The sequence below is a fragment of the Myxocyprinus asiaticus genome, chromosome 17 (genome assembly GCF_019703515.2).
Source record: "Myxocyprinus asiaticus isolate MX2 ecotype Aquarium Trade chromosome 17, UBuf_Myxa_2, whole genome shotgun sequence".
NCBI lineage: Eukaryota > Metazoa > Chordata > Actinopteri > Cypriniformes > Catostomidae > Myxocyprinus > Myxocyprinus asiaticus.
The window spans coordinates 5,936,955-5,955,258 of NC_059360.1; the positions used below are offsets into that span (position 1 = coordinate 5,936,955).

The 18,304-nt window shown below is 37.4% G+C and overlaps 1 protein-coding gene across 3 annotated transcripts in view; it reads left to right on the top strand.

Moving 5' to 3' along the window:
- The window catches only part of arel1 (apoptosis resistant E3 ubiquitin protein ligase 1), a 56,462-nt gene extending 38,358 nt beyond the window's left edge, over positions 1 to 18,104 (top strand). For all 3 annotated transcript variants that reach the window (XM_051722413.1, XM_051722412.1, XM_051722414.1), the window contains exons 15-22: positions 267 to 376; positions 3,866 to 4,045; positions 7,199 to 7,324; positions 7,471 to 7,600; positions 8,222 to 8,280; positions 8,511 to 8,600; positions 9,185 to 9,360; positions 16,738 to 18,104. In XM_051722413.1, the coding sequence (XP_051578373.1) occupies positions 267 to 376; positions 3,866 to 4,045; positions 7,199 to 7,324; positions 7,471 to 7,600; positions 8,222 to 8,280; positions 8,511 to 8,600; positions 9,185 to 9,360; positions 16,738 to 16,840 (974 nt within the window). In that variant the 3' untranslated portion in view covers positions 16,841 to 18,104. The remainder of the gene's footprint in view (positions 1 to 266; positions 377 to 3,865; positions 4,046 to 7,198; positions 7,325 to 7,470; positions 7,601 to 8,221; positions 8,281 to 8,510; positions 8,601 to 9,184; positions 9,361 to 16,737) is intronic.
- The last annotated feature ends 200 nt before the right edge of the window (positions 18,105 to 18,304 follow it).

Genomic DNA, 18,304 nt, shown 5'->3' on the forward strand with positions numbered 1-18,304 from the left:
GTGATATTATTCTTTAATTCTTTAATTATTCTTAATAAGGGCTTGATGTACAAAAGAATAAATAAGTTAAAAATTAAAAACATTTGCTGGAGCACAACCAGTAAAACCTTGCCATTGTCTGATTAAATGATTTGATCCCATTGCAAAAACATTGTGACACAGAAGTGTTAAAGTAACTTATATGTTTGTGGTATTGTGATTTTTGTGATATTGTGTCTAAGTATATATATATACATTTTTGACTTGTTTTTTGTGTGTGTGTCTAGCTCTGGACTGGGGAGGGCCGAGACGTGAGTGGTTTGAGCTCATCTGTAAGGCTCTATTTGATACCAATAACCAGCTCTTCACACGCTTTAGTGACAACAACCAGGGCTTGGTAAGTCACATTAACTGCTTCTGATCAGCTCACTGAAGATGAACAAAAAATAACTGAATGTTATTTTGTGTGTGTCCATAAAAATTTATGAAATTTGGGATGAGCATAAATATAGTAACCATATATCAAAGTTCCTTAGTAGTACCATGGTTTTCTTGGAAATACATTGAAGAACCATGTAAATACAGAATGGTACATACGTATGGTAGTTGTATATCAAAGTATTATGGTATTACCATGTACTAACATCAGATATTGAAGTGTTATTGCCCAGATGTGCTCACACACTCAAGGAATTTGGCCTCTGAACAGAAGCTTCCAGTACATACAGAAATACAACAGCTAGACACAGAATAACAGGATAAGATGAATTGTATTCTGTATGTATGTAGAGTTGTTACATAGGAATGTGCAAAATGAAATTGTTCAAATGGGTATGGGTTTGTACAGGTAGTAGTTTAAATATGAAAATAAAATGGAAAATTAGTGATTTTGCATATTGAACACATGGGTGTGTATAGTTAGCATGTATAAATTTGAATGACATTTTTGTAAAATGATGTAGCTTAAATGTAGCCAGCTACTTTTGGTGTGTAGGTTGTAGTGTAACTTGCTACTTTTTCTAAAGTGTAGCTTTCAGCCTAGTTTAACCTATCTTTCTGTTGAGTAGTTGGTAGCTTAGCTAGCAAAATATTTTGAGCAGCTTGTCCAACACTGTTTTTAGAGTTGGTCCTTGTCCCCAGACAGACCCCTTGACATTAGGGCTTTCAGCAGGGCTAAGAAACTAAATTTAATCAGCGAGTATTGACCAAATTGGCCTGGTTGCTAGGGAGGATAGAGTCACATGGGGTAACCTCCTCGTGGTCACGATTAGTGGTTCTCGCTCTCAATGGGGCGCATGACAAGTTGCTCTCTTTGTCTTTTCTAACTTTGAGCTTTAATATAATGCAGTAACACACTGACATGATGTACAGTATGTCGTCATGAAACAGAGACCCTCCCCTCCAAATCCAAACACAAGTGGTCACAGGAGAAGCATTTAAGCGACCAGGTGTAAACAGCGATTTGTCTTAATACCAGGTGGAAACGGGGTCTATGTTACCATGGTGTTGCACTTGTGTCATAGTACTACCCCAGACTCAAGCCATATACTAATGGTGATGCCACAGTGTTTTTCATTTCATTAGAGTTGTATCTATGGCAGAAATATTCCCAGATATTAGTTGTATCTGGCTCAATTCTGTGGTGAAGCTGCTCAGACTCTGAGAACAGGGGCTGTTCAAACAGATGGAGAACAACAGAATGGCACAGAAAGCGGCGATCTCAAGATGCACATTTCCAAATTGAACTCCTTTCCTGACAAAGCATTTTAAAAACCCATTGCTTAATCTAAGAAATGCTGAGAGCAAGATGCAACAGACCTCCATCAAAGGGGCTGTTCACACAGGATGTTTTCCAGTTGTTATTCTCTGTAAACATGCGCTAGACGGACATCTTTGACAGTTTTGAGTTTATTCAGCATCTCATGCAGGAGTGCTGTGTTTTTTAAAAGATGCTGTATCAAGTTAAAAAGAACTTCAAAAGAACTTCAAACTTTAAAAACGCATCTCAAGACACCTACATTTACAGTATAGTTTGAATTTCATGATAACACTGACTAAATCTAGAAGCCGAATTTTTGTTTTATCGAAAACAATAGAAAACCCCAAACAGCAAAAACTGCTCATTGCAACTTCCGACTCATTTTGATGGAGAATGTCACATATACTGTATACTTGCACCCTTGCCACACAGTGTGGATGATTGACATCGGCTTTCCGGGATTTAAACAGGTTTATGTGCTGCAGTATGTTGGGAGCCCTTGTCGTTTTGGTGGCATTATCTCTTCCACCATTTAATTGAATTCTGGGCCTGATGGCTACTGCATCCATGGTCACAACCTTTGGGTTGCTTCACATAAGGCCTCTTTAATATTGGGTGAATGCCAGGGGCAGGACCAAAATGTATGAGAGTATTTTCCTGAATCTATTTTACATTTGGAGCGGACTGCTGACTTTTGCGGATCAATTTTGTGGAGAACATAAGGAGTACAGTGGATGCGATGCAATATTTTAAACTGTCTCTGCATTCGCCAAACCTTTAATAGCAGCAGTTAAGAGTTGGTCAGACTGTAAAATCCAGATTCCACACTTTTAAACGACTTTTCTTCAAGGGAGCAGTTTTTAATTAAATAGTTGGCAGCTACAGTTTAAAGGGTCAAAATTAAGATTAAATTAATTGATTACATTGAAGTATTTGACATTAAAGGATGACACGAAGTCATTTAGGAAAAAAAATGCCCTCATAGTGGTAAAAAATGCTCATGAAAATCAGTTACAGGTGACAGATATTGCCTTCTAATGGCAAAGTAATTTCTGACACTGGTCAGCTCCTTTAAACCCTTCAGAGAAGGGATAACATAAATGGAGATGACGGAATAAGTTTTTTAAATGACGGAATGGTTGCAGAGTTGTATAGCACCCACTATGAGCAAAACTGGATGACATTTACATGTCTGCGTGTTGAAATTTACCAAGTTTTGTTCATTTGTTCTTTGCGTTTAAAGATATAGGTCGAGAAGTGAATGTTTTGACATGAAAATTCTTTGAACAACTTTTTGTCAGGAGGGTCACTAGAGGATATATGCCAAATATTGTGTAGGTTATTATTAATAGAGGATATTGTGTAGGTTTTGTAGAAATTTGTGTAGACTGAAAAAAAATTGGATTACATTTTGTTTGGCTTGACTCAAATTTGGCTTGAAAAAAATCCTTTTAATTCTAGTCCAAGTGGCTCTGGAGCTGTTAGCGAAAAAGTAAATATATTTATTTATTATAATGCCATCTAGCACTTCGGTGCTTTGACTCATAATAATAATAATACAAGTGAAACCCTACAATTACAAATTGTAGAGCTTCCTGCTTGAACCTCTAATAACTGGAAAATCAGTACAAATACAATAAAGTGGTTGCACCCCTAAAAATCCATAAACAAATTGAAGCCTATGTTAGCACTGAAAAGATGTTTTATATTGTGACCTTTCATTACAGTTAAGCAAATTTGTGCATGTTTTGAATGTCTGGAAGTTTTACTTTTGAGCTTTTTTTGTTATTCCCATTATTTTTAATGTTTCTCCACATTTCATTTTCATTACTGTAATACAGTTTTGTTTTACTGTATTGCAGAAAACAATATTGTATTACAGTATTTTTTTTTATGCATAAGCAGTACAAGTACAAAACAAAAACTCTTGTAAATACTTTACCATATTTTTCAACCTTTTTGTTGCATTGGTTTGTTAATCAAAATAATCTAGAGAAATGCTGTCAGCCATAGAAAAACAATGTTCTGCAAACCATTCGATTAACTGTAGTTATCGGCACTAAGCTTTGAATGCTGTGTTGGACATTAGGATGATGTGTGGTATGCTGTTCTGTGTTTTCTGGGCAGGTCCACCCAAATGCTGAGCGTCCCCCTCATCTGAGGGTGAAGATGTATGAGTTTGCAGGGCGAGTGGTGGGGAAGTGTTTATATGAGTCAACTTTAGGCGGGGCCTACAAGCAGCTGGTACGAGCACGGTTCACCCGCTCCTTCTTGGCTCAGATTATTGGTTTACGGATGAACTATAAGGTGACAAAACACTTCAGTTCATAGTCTGTTAATGTTTGTATATTTTAACCTGCACTGTCCATTTACAAATGCATATCACTATTATGTCTAGTCATGTCTCCTTTATTTTTGTGTAGAAATAATATAACTTTTGTAAATACATTTGTCTTCATATGTACAACAGTTCTAATCCACTCATTTCATATTCTTTGAGCTTAGTTGCATCTAAACCTCAGTTATAGAGGTGGAATAAAGAAAAATATAGAGGCAAGAAAAAGTATGTGAACCCTTTGGAATTACCTGCATTTATGGATAAATTTGTCTTAAAATCTGTGTGATCTTCATCCAAGTTACAATAATGAACGAGCACAATCTGTTTTAACTAATAACACATAAATTATTATATTGTTCTTGTACATATTGAATACATAATTCAAATATTCACAGTGTAGTTTGGGAAAAAGTATGTGAACCCCTAGGCTAATGACATCAATAAAAGCTAATTAGAGTCAGGAGTTGGCGAATCTGGCATCCAATTAATGAAACAAGATTGGAGGTGTGGGTTAGAGGTACTTTGACTTATAAAAAGCACTCAAACATTTTGAGTTTTGAGACTCAAACAGCCAAGATGACTCAAAGGGCACACCGCAGAATGCTCATTGAGGTAAAAAAGAACCTTAGAGTGACAGCTAAAGACTTGAAGGAATCACTGAAGCTGGTTAACATATCTGTTCATGAGTCTACTATACACAAAACATTAAACAGTCATGGTGTCCATGGTAGGACACCACAAAGGAAGCCGCTGCTTTCCAAAAAAACATTGCTGCACGCCTGAAATTTGCTAAAGACCATCATGAAACTCCACAACACTACTGGGAAAATGTGTTGTGGACTGATGAAACTAAGGTTTAATTGTTTGGGAAGAACACACAGAACTACATATGGCATAAAAACGGCACCGCATACCAACATTAAAATATAATCTCAGGGGTGAAGTACGGTAGAGGGAGCATCTTGATTTGGGACTGCTTTGCTGCTGAGGGGCCTGGACCACTTGTCATCTTCGAGGGAAAAATTAATTCCCAAGTTTATCAAGATATCCTACAGGATAATGTAAGGGTGGCTGTGTGCCAGCTGAAGCTCAGTAGAAGTTGGGTGATGCAGCAGTACAATGACCCTAAACATCGAAGTAAATCCCTCTACAGAATGAGCTTTAAAAAAGGAAATTTCATCTTATGGAGTGGCCCAGTGAGAGCCCAGACCTTAACCCAGTAGAGAGGAATGAACTATAAAGATCCCTTCACACAAGACATCTTAAGGATTTTGCTGAGCTGAAGCAGTTCTGTAAGGAAGAATGGTCCAAAATTCCTTCTGAACGTTGTGCAGGTCTAATCCGCAGCTACTGGAAATGCTTGGTTGAGGTTATTGCTGCCATAGGAGGATCGACCAGTTATTATATGCAAGGGTTCACATACTTTTTTCACAGCATTTTCACATGTTTTATGGGATGTGTTCAAAAAAGACATGAAAGATTATAATTGTTTGTGTGTTGTTATCTTAAGCACATTGTGTTTGTCTATACTTACGACTTTGAGGTCACATTTTATGACCAATTAATGCAGAAAACTAGCTAATTCCAAAGGGTTCACATACTTTTTCTTGCCACTGTAGTTGTCAGTCATAGATGTTGCTCCAAATTTGTATGATTTTCTTTCTTCTGTGGAACACAAAAATAAATATTTTTCAGATTGTTGGGTTCAGTGGTTTCCATACAATGAAAGAGGACGATGATTTTTACTGAAAAGCTCCAAAAAGAAATTAAAAGCACCATAAAAGTATATAAGTCACCAGTCTTTCTGTGTAAGCTGCTAAGGGAGTCTCCAGCTGACCCCCACAACTTTCCTCGTTTGAGTTTAGCAAAATACTGTATATTTAACATGCATATATCATATATACAGTATATATAATTATCTAAAAGTAGATGGGGAGGGACTAGGGCTGCATAATTTGGACAAAATGTCAAATTGCGATTATTTAGAAAAATATTTCGATTGCGACTTGAAATTTGATATGGTAAAAAACAAAACAAGTAAGTGATTCCTTTTGACCAAATTTAGGTAATGTTTTTGCCCATGCCCTATTGCCAATAAAAAGACATGGGCTACTCTTTAAGGGTTCACACTTGAGTCCATTCCAGCCATAAAATAATAAACAAAATAAACAAAACAGTAAAGTAAAGAGGAAAAACATGTCTTCATATTCACATTGTACCTGTTTTGGTCCAATTTGTGATAGGGCTTCAGCCCACTTTTCTTCATTTTCTGGAACCCAGTCAACTTGATGATGATAATAATAATAATATTAATAATAATAATAATTATTATTATATAGTAGTAATGTATTTCTGTAATAAAATCTTAACTTGCACGGGACATTGCTATGCAACATAACAAAATGTGAAAAAATAAAAGGGGTCTGAATACTTTCTGAATGCACTGTAGTACGCAGAGCGCACGTTAGCAAACTTAACCAAACTCTGCACAGAACCTCTCTGAATCCACTGATCATGAGCCTTATGTATGCTCTTAGAATTTGTAATACACTCATACAACACAGACGGAACAGGGCTGCACACATAAACTTTGAAGCGAGCAGTGCGTGCAGACTATTAATCTATTTTCTTTTTTTAAATCTCAGCCATAAAAGATCATATTGCAATTTCCATAGTTTTTCGATTAATTGTGCAGCCTTAGTAGTGACCCTGTCCTTTTATCTTTCACCTCGGATTTTTATGTAGAGTAGTTCGCTCAGATTCGGTTTGCTCATCAGCTTTTAGCAGCTTGCGCTCTGTCTTTGCAGGGGGGAGGGACCGCTTGTAAAACGAAAGTTGCCTTGCAACGTCTGGCTTTATGATTGTTCTGTGAGTCCGACCCATACAGGACAACGGAATAGAATAATAAAGTTTGCTTTGTTCATTATTTTGCGGTGGCCAGTATTTTTTATTTATTTATTTATTTATTTTTCGTTGGACAGCAAACACGCATAAGAAATTTTGTTTGCAGCTTAACTAAAGAAAACACTGTACCTCACAAGTCATTTGGACTAACCCTTTAAGGAACTTTATTTGTTTATAAAACAAAAGCATTTTTGATTTTTTGTTCTTTGCTCTGGCAGTACTTTGAAACAGACGATGAGGAATTTTACAAAACAAAGGTCTGCTTTATACTGAACAATGACGTCAGTGAAATGGATCTGGTGTTTGCCGAAGAGAAATACAGCAAGTCAGGACAGCTGGAGAAGGTAGTGTGCAATAATTCAGTGAAAAGAAGAAAACAAATTTCAAATAGAATCATAGAGTTTGATGGGTATATGTATGTAAGTGGCCCAAGGGTTTTTTGAAGGTGAAGTGTAGGTTTAACTCCATTATTCGTGTCATAATGTTACAGGTGGTGGAATTGATATCTGGTGGTGCTCAGATTGCTGTGACCAATGACAATAAAATTCACTACTTGAACCTTCTGGCCCAGTACAGACTAGCCAGTCAGGTGCGAGAAGAGGTAGAGCATTTCCTCAAAGGTAAGAATCCATGATTTAACTCTTCTGCTGGATTTCTCTGAGAGAAGACAGTGGGCTCTATTTTCATGACTGCGCTAGGCACAGTGCAACGCGCAGCGACCGTTCGTAACGTCTTATCTAAATTTCTTAGTGCATTTTTTTGTGCCAGTGCAACGCGAAAGTGGCCGCGGGTAGGAGTGTTTGCACTATCTGTGGGTGTATGCGTACCAACTGTGGGTGCATTGTATGTTAATGAAGTGGTGCAATGCACAATTTGCTAATTTCCTGAGAAATAGGTTTCAGGATCACGTCTGTTTTCAACACAAAGTCTAAACTCAGTTCCTGCATTTGAAGTACGGAGATTCCAGCAGCAGGTGGAAATAAAGTTCATGTTCAAACTCTGAAAAAACAATTAGACCTCAGAATTAAATTGCACTTGACCCAGCCAATTAGCGCTTTGGGCGCACAATTTCGTTAGACCCACTTGTGCCTAGACTTGGCGCATGCTTACCAAATACAGAATACCAAAACTTCATGGCCATGCCCATTGATATTGCATATATGATGTGTCGCATAGCGCTGCGCTTAGCGTTTTAAAAATAGGGCCCAATGACTTCAGCTAAATGACAACCTTTTGCTCAGGTTTGAATGAACTCGTCCCTGAAAACCTTCTGGCCATATTTGATGAGAATGAGTTGGAGGTGAGAATCTTTGTGTAATTGTTTTTAATTACAGATATGTTTCTTTGTGCGAACAAAAAACATGTCTTAAAAATAAAAAACTTTTTGGGATTTTTGGTTGCCTGTAATATGAACCATTAATAGTGTAAAGTATTAATTTTTGTATGGACTTCTTTTGCATGTTTTATGTGTGTCCTATTAATTTTTTTTCAAAAAGGCCTATAACTTTGACTTTTCTCTCCTGTTCTCAGTTGTTGATGTGTGGCACAGGAGACATTAACGTGCAGGACTTCAAAGCTCATGCTGTAATTGTTGGAGGGTCATGGCACTTCAGAGAAAAGGTGAGCGACTTCATTTATTAAGAGATGCAGCTACCATGAATTATTTATTTTTCTTGCTGTAAATGTTGTTTGTGTTTCCCCGACAAAAAGAGGATCTTCTTACGCACAAAGCCGTATGAGATGATTAAAAGAGGAATTATGAGGAATGCTGAGATTATCAGTGTAGTAATGTATCCTTTATCTTTTGCGTACTACTCATTTTTGTCTTAGTTGTACAAAATGGTGGGCCTACAAGTCAGCAAGCACAACATGACAGAAAAAAACTCAATAGGCCTCATTCATGACATTTCTGTGTAAATCATTCCTAAATCCATTCTTATGTGTAATGTATATTGAAACATAAAAACAGTTTTACGAACAGTTTACACAGAAATTAATTATATGCCTTTTAGGTATTGGTATATACTGTAATGTTTGTTTGTATGCAAGATTTCAGATGTTCAGCTGAACAAAAATGATTTAATTTTAGACTTAAAGAATGGTAATGTGTCTGATTTCCATGTATATGCTAAGAGGTCACAGATATGGAATTTTGGATACAAGTGTGTTAAAACGAGGTCATTCTGATTCTCCTGTGTGTTTAGGTGATGAAGTGGTTCTGGGCAGTGGTGTCATCCTTCACACAGGAAGAGTTGGCACGCTTGTTGCAGTTCACCACTGGCTCCTCGCAGCTCCCACCCGGTGGCTTCAACACGCTCTGCCCCTCCTTCCAGATCATAGCAGCTCCCACACACAGCACGCTGCCAACCGCACACACCTGGTGAGACACACACGGCTATCAAACATTCCTTCACTTCAAAGAAGGACCACAATCCAAGTACTAGAATTAAATGTCAAATTACCAGAAGCAGCCTTCATAATCAGAACTTTACAGGTTTCCATGAATAAAATATATTCATAATTATTTATTTTGTGCTCCTGTAGCCATTAAATTAAATAAGATAAAATGCATAATTTGTTAATAAGTAACTTTTGATTTTTTCCATAGTCATTAATAATTATTAGTGTTGTTGCAGTGGCAAATTTTTACCACCGCAGTGTTTAAGGGCCAACCACCGCCAATGAACGGTTTTGCACGGTAGTTGGACGGCAGGGGAGGGGGTGCGTGCAAATTCCGTGTTTATTGTGGATCAAACTTTAAAAAGTGTGTCACTGAACACGGAATAAAAATGAAACAATATGTGAAATATCAAAAAAATACCATAATACAAAACTAAAATTTTTTTGTATTAGCTTTAAAATTGTATCTTATACACTTGGAACATGTAAACATTATTGGCAAAAAATATTCCAGAATGTAAAAATCTGTTAATATTGCTAAACTCGGGGGGCCTGGGTAGCTCAGTGGTAAAATACGCTAGCTACCACCCCTGGAGTTCGCTAGTTTGAATCCCAGGGTGTGCTGAGTGACTCCAGCCAGGTCTCGTAAGCAACCAAATTGGCCCGGTTGCTAGGGAGGGTAGAGTCACATGGGGTAACCTCCTCGTGGTCGCTATAATGTGGTTTGTTCTCGGTGGGGCGCGTGGTGACTTGAGCGTGGTTGCCGCGGTGGATGGCGTGAAGCCTCCACACGCGCTATGTCTCCGTGGCAACGCGCTCAACAAGCCACGTGATAAGATGCACGGGTTGACTGTCTCAGACGCGGAGGCAACTGGGATTCGTCCTCCGCCACCCGGACTGAGGCGAATCACTATGCGACCATGAGGACTTAGAGCGCATTGGGAATTGGGCATTCCAAATTGGGAGAAAAAGGGGAAAAATCCCCCCCCCCCAAAAAAAATTAAAAAATAAATATTGCTAAACTCGAATATTCAACCATTCTAAATATCAGTAAACAGCCGAACTGTAATTAAATGGTTCAGTCCTACCTTGGCTGAAAGCTTTTCAATTGTCAGATGTTTTAAATTTTTTTGACAGGAAAAAACCCCAACATTGTCCGTTTTTAGAAAGGACCTCTCTGGGGTTATAATGTATTTTAGCCGCACTGAATACCTGTTCAGTAAAAGAAATTACTGACAAAATGTGTTTTTTGTTTATTCCGATAACAAAGACGAGATGGAAAATAATACGCATCATGAGGATTATTCTACTGAAAACATACTGATGACAAAAATATGACATAAAATAAATAACACTGCAAGATATTACCATGCACTAACAATGTTTTATTTAGATGCTTTATACCTTGTCAAATGATCCGGTCATAATATTTTGAGAATTGAGCTGCGGCAGCTGAGCTGAACATTGATAAACTTACATTTACATTACATTTATCCAAAGGGACTTACAGTGCAGTTATTCCAAGGACAATCCTTCCAGAGCAACCTAGATTTAAGTGCCTTGCTCAAGGCGCAGTGGTGGTGGCTGTGGGGATCGAACCCGTAAATCTTCTGCTTACCAGTTCTGTGCTTTAGCCCACTACGCCACCACCACAACATATAGCTGAAATGCTTAGTGGGCTAATCACCTTTTCAAACACATCCTATATGATATTAATCAGCTAAATCAGCAACATAAATATAATATTACCACTTACATCTGAACAGAAAATGAAGCGAATTCACAACTGAGCTTGAACTAAGTTGCGGGAATCTGCACAGACAATGAAGCTTTTGCAAAGCTGAACTTGAACAAGTTGCGCTAGATGCCTAACTCACGTTGTGAAAAGGTTGGTGCTGTAGCAATGTGCTATGTAGTTCAAAATCCTGTAGTCTAAATAACTGAAAATGAATGCTGTCTCTAGCATTAAGATTCAACAACACAGTAACTAAGTATCCAATACTTCACTACAAGTGCGTAGATTTGCCTTGAACATTGAGAGGGTTGTAGCGTGAAGCATTTACATGTTTACATTGATCATGGTATAAGTTATGAGTGCCGCTGTTAAATTTCAGTGGTTCAGTTAAAGTCGGCTTGAAATGAAAATTCATCCATGCATATGTTTTATTTTATTTTTTTTATTTTTTTACCTTGTAAACTTTAATCAAAATGTCATAACTCGATCTTCCGGTAAAACAACAGACTTCTCTCTGGTGACGTATGCAGGATTTCTCCAATCATTTAGTCCGCTTACACCCGCCCCTTTCTTATAAATACCACAACCTTGCGTAGAGTTGAACGAAACATCAATCACATGTTGGTTAAGATGTCAAGGTGTATTTTCATCTGTTTTCCTTCAAAACTATCGTTCCTTAACCCAAACGTCCTTGGTTATGGGTCAGCTGGCTTGAATTTACATTTCGAATTAGGAGCAATAATGGCAAATTCGCGGATTTATTCGAGACATTTCACGCCTGAAGCTGAGGTGATCACTAATGAATACAATGCTTCGGTTGCCTCTGGAGTTTATTTATATTTTTGAATGCAGTTATTTGGGATGCACAGCAGGAGTAAGTGTTTTTTTCCTTTATCTTTATTGTATTGTGATTCAAAACGTTAAAATATGGTTATCTTTTACTCACTCGTTTTTCATCGGCTAAAGCCTCTTTGTAAGCAAAAACTCTTTGTGCATGTGCGTATATGTTGTCAGTTTGATTACAAATGTGTTGAGATCGCTGCACAGTTTCCCCCATAACTGGCTCTGACTCGAGTCGCAAGTCGGCCTCAACTTCCATTTCATGCCAACTTTAATATTCTTGACGCAACATAACTCTTGCTAGCCCCGGTCATCTGTGCGCTTTCTACTATGTGAAAGAGACCCCACCCAACACATACACGCATACTCAGTGACGTCACCGTGTAACACACAGGTGTCAAACTCAAACTCACTTTATTTCGTGTGGTCCTCAAGCTAATTTCTGAAACTTAGGATGGCAGGGGATCGTAACGTCTCACTGACCAGTCAGTTAGCGCTTTCCTCATGAATGTTAATGAGCCTTCCCATGTCATCTTAACCTTATGTTTTGGAGTGCATTTTTCTAGCTTCAAAAGCTGAATAAAACAGCACTACCCGGATCATTTATCAACACGGTTTAATGGATAGAGCAGAGCGAGAGCAGAGCAGGTGCGTTAACTCACAGACCGCGCCGATCATTTTCAACAGCGCTAGACGCTACATGGATCAATTATCAACACAGCAGAATGGAAAGATGTGTGCGAACAAAGGGCAGATGAGTGTCCTTGTGGACCAATCACACCGAAACAAACAGCCCCCACATTCTAAATGGCACTGACAAAGAAAACATAAATTAGAAGGCTTTTCAATCCTCACATCACAATGCTTACAAAAATTTACCATGAATTTACTGTAGCAACACTTACTTTATTAACTATGCTATCTGTGGCAGAAAAGGTTTTTAAATGTATTTAGACTCCTGTTTTTTTATTCCAAAACTACTAGTTCTTTATATAGAGCCCATAGTTACTAACCGTGGTAGTGATGAACCATGTATGGTTTTACCTACGGTTACCATGGTCTTATTACAAATAATACAAATAGAACTATGGTACATTTTCTTAATTATTATGGACCAAGTTATCAGTTTTCCATCTGTATAAAATCTGTTTTCTTGTAATGATCTCTGATTGTGGGAAAGTGGTTTTGTTTGTCTTTCAAGAGAAGAGTAAAGTTTAATCAGTAGGAGCCTGATGAAAGGAATCTGTAAAGGAGACCCAGCTTAGTCACACTGTCAGAATATTTCATTTTAGCCTTATAAAAATTAGGTGTTCATTTCTTTGCCAAAGATGTTACTGTAAATTCATAATTAACATCTGCATCCCAACCTCAAAATCAATGCTTTACTGTCAAATGTGCATCTCAATGCACAAAATATGCAATATTATTGGAAATTGCATGGGTGCTACCAAGGCAGGTGCTGGTGCCACATTTTCAACTGGCCCTTTGAGGGCACACGTAACGATGTGGCCCAGGCTGAAATTGAGTTTGACAGCAATTCGTCCACCAACACGCATTAATACAGGTTCGGAGTTGCGGGCACGTTGACGTACACACAACAGCACCGCTGCTGTTTCTAGGGGAATTGCTGAGATCAGTTGGTGAGGAACATTGTTAGTGAAGTGTCAGCAGACATCATGATGCTAAGCACACAAACTACACAAAAAAAAAAAAAAACAGTAAAATTTTAAATAGGTTGTGCCCAAGGCATAGAAATATAAATGATACAATAAAACATTTCACACTTTATATTAGGTGTCTTTAACTACTGTGAACTAACATTAAAATACATACATGTTGTTTTGCAAAATTATAACACGATTCACATTTGCTGCTACTCAGTGATGGGAAGTAGCTTCGCTACAAAGAGCGAAGCTATTAGCTTAACTACATTTCTTAGTTGTGAGGCAGTAGCTTCTCTAGTTTTTAAATTAAGTAGCTTTTCAGTAGTGATGCTATGTTTTTGATTAGGTAGCAGCATAGCTTTAACAAAAGCTAGCTACACCACTACATCATGCCTTGTACCCGTTGTTTACTCTCTCCAGTTTTGAATCAGAACTAAAAATGTCCAATTCACAGTTGAATCGCTCATTTGAGTCGGTTCTTTTCAATGAATTGATCACATGTGATAGCAAAGTGTTCTGAATTGGTTTGCAAATCAATCTGAATGACTCAGAATCATATGGTGCGCGCTCTCACTTGCCAACACGCTCATGGAATATTTTAAAATCCGGACAATTAAGATAATGCTGGTTGCAGTGGATCTATAATCAATGGAAACCAAACCTGCAAATGCGTCCTATCATTTGCCAGTGATTAAGGTCTTTATGAAGTTCAGCACATGTGTAGCTTGTAAACGACAACTGCAGGTAAAGACATTTTACCACCAAAAGAGTATCAGAATAACACTTAGCCTACACGAAAACACATAAAAAAGTATCATGGCATGTACCATTACCTGGGAGCACCATGGTAATACATTAGTATATGAATATGGAAATCATATATCAAATAACCATGGTAGTACCATGGTATTCTTTGAAGTACTTTGAAGCCCCATCTAAAAACAGAATGGTACATAAATATGTCAAAGTACCATGGTATTATCATCTGATATTATCAGATATCACATTGTTATTGCCCAGATTTGCTGGTTGGTAGCTTAGCTAGCTAAATGTTTTGAGTAGCTTGCCCAGCACTGCTGTTACTGAGGTTGATGTACGGATAGGTTTAGTAGGGTGGGTAGGTTTAGGATTAGGTGTTAAGGTTAACAGTGTAACTACAGATATAGGCAAGGCAAGTTATTTTATATACAGTGCTGTGGAAAAGTATTTGCCCCCATCCTGATTTCTTCTGTTTTTGTGTATTTTTCATACTAAATTGATTTAGATCTTCAAACGTGATATAACATAAAACAAAGGCAACCTGAGTAAACACAAAATACAGTTTTTAAACAACCTTTTTTTTATTTTATTATTGAAGCAAAAAAGTTATCCAACACCTACTGTATATCAACCATGTGAAAAACTAACTGCCCTCTTAAACTTAATAGCTGGTTGTCCCACCTTTAGCAGAACAAACTGCAAACAAATGCTTCCGATAACGAAAGATCAGCCTTTCACAATGCTTTCACTGCCACAGCATCTCAATCAGGTTCAAGTCAGGACTTTGACAAGGCCACTCCAAAACTTTAATTATGCTTCTTTTGAGACATTCAGAGATGGACTTACTCCTATGCTTTGGATCATTGTCTTGCTACATAATCCAGTTGCGCTTGAGCTTCAACTCATGGACTGATGATCGGATGTTCTCCTTTAGGATTTTCTGGTAGAGAGCAGAATTCATGTTTCCCTCAATTATTGCTTGACCGTAGTTATGATGTTCTTTTTGTGGAATTCGGATGTAACCGAACCCCTGTCTTCCAAACAGTTCCACTTTCGACTGATCGGTCTACAGAACATTCTCCCAAAAGGTGAGGATGATCAAGGTGTGTTTTGGCAAAATTCAGACGAGCCTTAATGTTCTTCTGGGTAAGCAGTGGTTTTTGCCTGGCCACTCTTCCATGGATGGCATTTTTGGCCAGTGTCTTTCTGATAGTGGAGTCATGAACAGTGACCTTTATTGATGTGAGAGAGGCCTGCAGTTCCTTGGATGTTGTCCTTGGCTTATTTGTGACTTACTGGATGAGTCGTCGCTGTGCTCATGGAGGAATTTTGGAAGGTCGGCCGCTTCTGGGAAGGTTCACTACTGTGCCAAGTTTTCTCCATTTAGAGATAATGGCTCTCACTGTGGTTCTTTGGAGTCCCAGAGCCTTTGAAATAGCTTTGTAACCCTTCCCAGAACCCTTCCTTTTTCCTCGTCATTTCTGGAATTTCTTTCGACCTTGGCATAGTGTGCTACTGGATGAGACCTTTTAGTCAACTTAATGCTGCTGAAAAAGTTCTATTTAGGTGTTGATTTGATTGAACAGAGCTGACAGTAATCAGGCCTGGGTGTGTCTAGTCCAGCTGAACCCCATTATGAATGCAGTTTCATAGATTTGGGGGTTTAGTAACTAAGGGCAAATACTTTTTCACACAGGCCCGTTGGTATAGGATAATGTTATTTATTGAAGCAAAAAAATTATCATTTAAAAACTGTATTTTGTAATTACTCAAATTGCCTTAGTTTTATGTTAGATTTTGTTTGAATTTTTGAAACAATTTAGTATGAGATATACACAAAAACAAAAGACATCAGGGTGGGGCAAATACTTTTCCACAGCACTGTAGGTACAATAATTATACAATGTAAGTACAATGCAACAACACATATGTACATAATAAGTACATTGTATCAAATGCTTAAGTACATAGTAGTTAAAGACACCTAATATAAAGTGGGTCCAAAAATAATATTTCTGTATTATAATCTTATTATTAAAACAGGTGGTCCCTCCCAAATCTCATGTCACTTGTTTAGCCAATGTTGTTATGTTAGGTCACTCAATCAAACAGAGCTTTGTTTAAATGCGTCCCAGAGTCACTGTTTGTTTACAATCTTTTGGACATTTTTCTGAAAAGATATTTTTTAAAATATAATAAAACATTTTCTTTTCCATTTAAATTCGAATTATACATTTCTCGCAACATGAATCGCAACAGTTGTATAAGTAGGTGTAAGACAGTAAAAAAAAAAAGATAGAATATCCATGTATTTTTGACTTGTGTGATTAACTCCAACTCCATCTCCTGTCCTGCTCAGTTTTAACCAGCTGTGCCTCCCAACATATGACTCCTATGAGGAGCTCCACAAGTTGTTGAAGCTGGCCATCAGCGAAGGGAGCGAGGGCTTTGGGATGCTCTGAACATCTGACCAGCTCAGACCCCCCTTTCCCCCTTATGGACATGTCACCCCAGTGTACCATGTAACAGGAGGACTCGGATCACAAGATGCCTCTGGGAGGATTCAGGAGTTATGTACATATGTATTTAAAACGATTGTACAACAAAAACATGAAAAAGAAAAAAGCTCATTTGAATTTTATTTAGTTGCCTCAGTGCAGGCATAAATAAATGGCCTAATTAAGTGTCAAGATGCTTGTTTTGCATTTGGCATGAACTAAACTGGATTTTTGTATGGTACATTGTAGTCTAGAGATATCAGGAATGACTGCATACTCACTGCACTTTGGCCTTAACTGATCAGGGAAGGTTGTGTATATAACTGATATTTCATTGTGTGTTTTGTTTAAACAGTGTATACATATTTTCCCTGTAATTGTTAATTTGTTCTTATTTATAAAGAAAGGACCTTAGACATGTTATCACTTACAACGTTCTCCTCTTCTAATGTTTTTTTTTTTTCATTTAATGCAGATTACATAAATCATAAAATACGTTTATAAAATGTTTGCTCTCCTCATTGAGCCCCTTACTATACATTTGGACAATAATCATTACTGAACATATGAGTATGAGCATATAAACATAAAGGCGTGCATTTAAAGTAGTTAGTGCTAAAATATTATAATTCAAGGACTCATCAAGAACCCTACCTGTTGCAAAACTATATGGTACTTAAACTTCTATTTACTGTTATTCTGACATCTTTGGGCAACATCTATGCACCATACCAACAGGCCCAAATAACCTGATAACACTGGGTTTTGCTTGTTTCTTACATAATTGATTGCTGTGTTAAAATTATCATGGTTCTGTTAATGCCCATGTTTAGCCTAAAGCAAAAGTACAGTACTAGAAAATTAAAGAAGAATGAAATCAAACCATTGGTGAACATTACTGACCTGTTTTCAATAGAGCCTTTAGCAATACTGTAAGAGGTCACATAAATCTGTAGGGTCATTTTGTGACCACTACAAACCATTTGCAGGGACAACAGAAATGCTAAAACATGATTACCCTGATGTTACACTGTGCTTTTGCCTGTCTCACTCTCACTTGTTTTAAATGTATATAATGTAATATAATGTGGAGGGGTTTGAATTGAAATAATTTTAAATTTTTCTTTTTCCATGAAGTTTGCCTTTTGGGTTTCAAAATGAATATTTGTTTGCAGATTGCTACAGTTTACCTGGTATTTATGCAACAAAATAAAAAGCAGAAAATCTACTTTACTTGTGGCGTCATTCATTCTTTTATCTTTATGTAACACTTTTGAGGTGATATTATAAAACATGTTATGGATAAACATCATCACCAACAACTGATGAAAAAAAAAAAAAAGTGTTTTCATTTTGTATACTACAATATTAACGATAAAGTTAAATGTCTTTGGTACACATATTTGTTTGTTTTTTTTTGTCAATGGA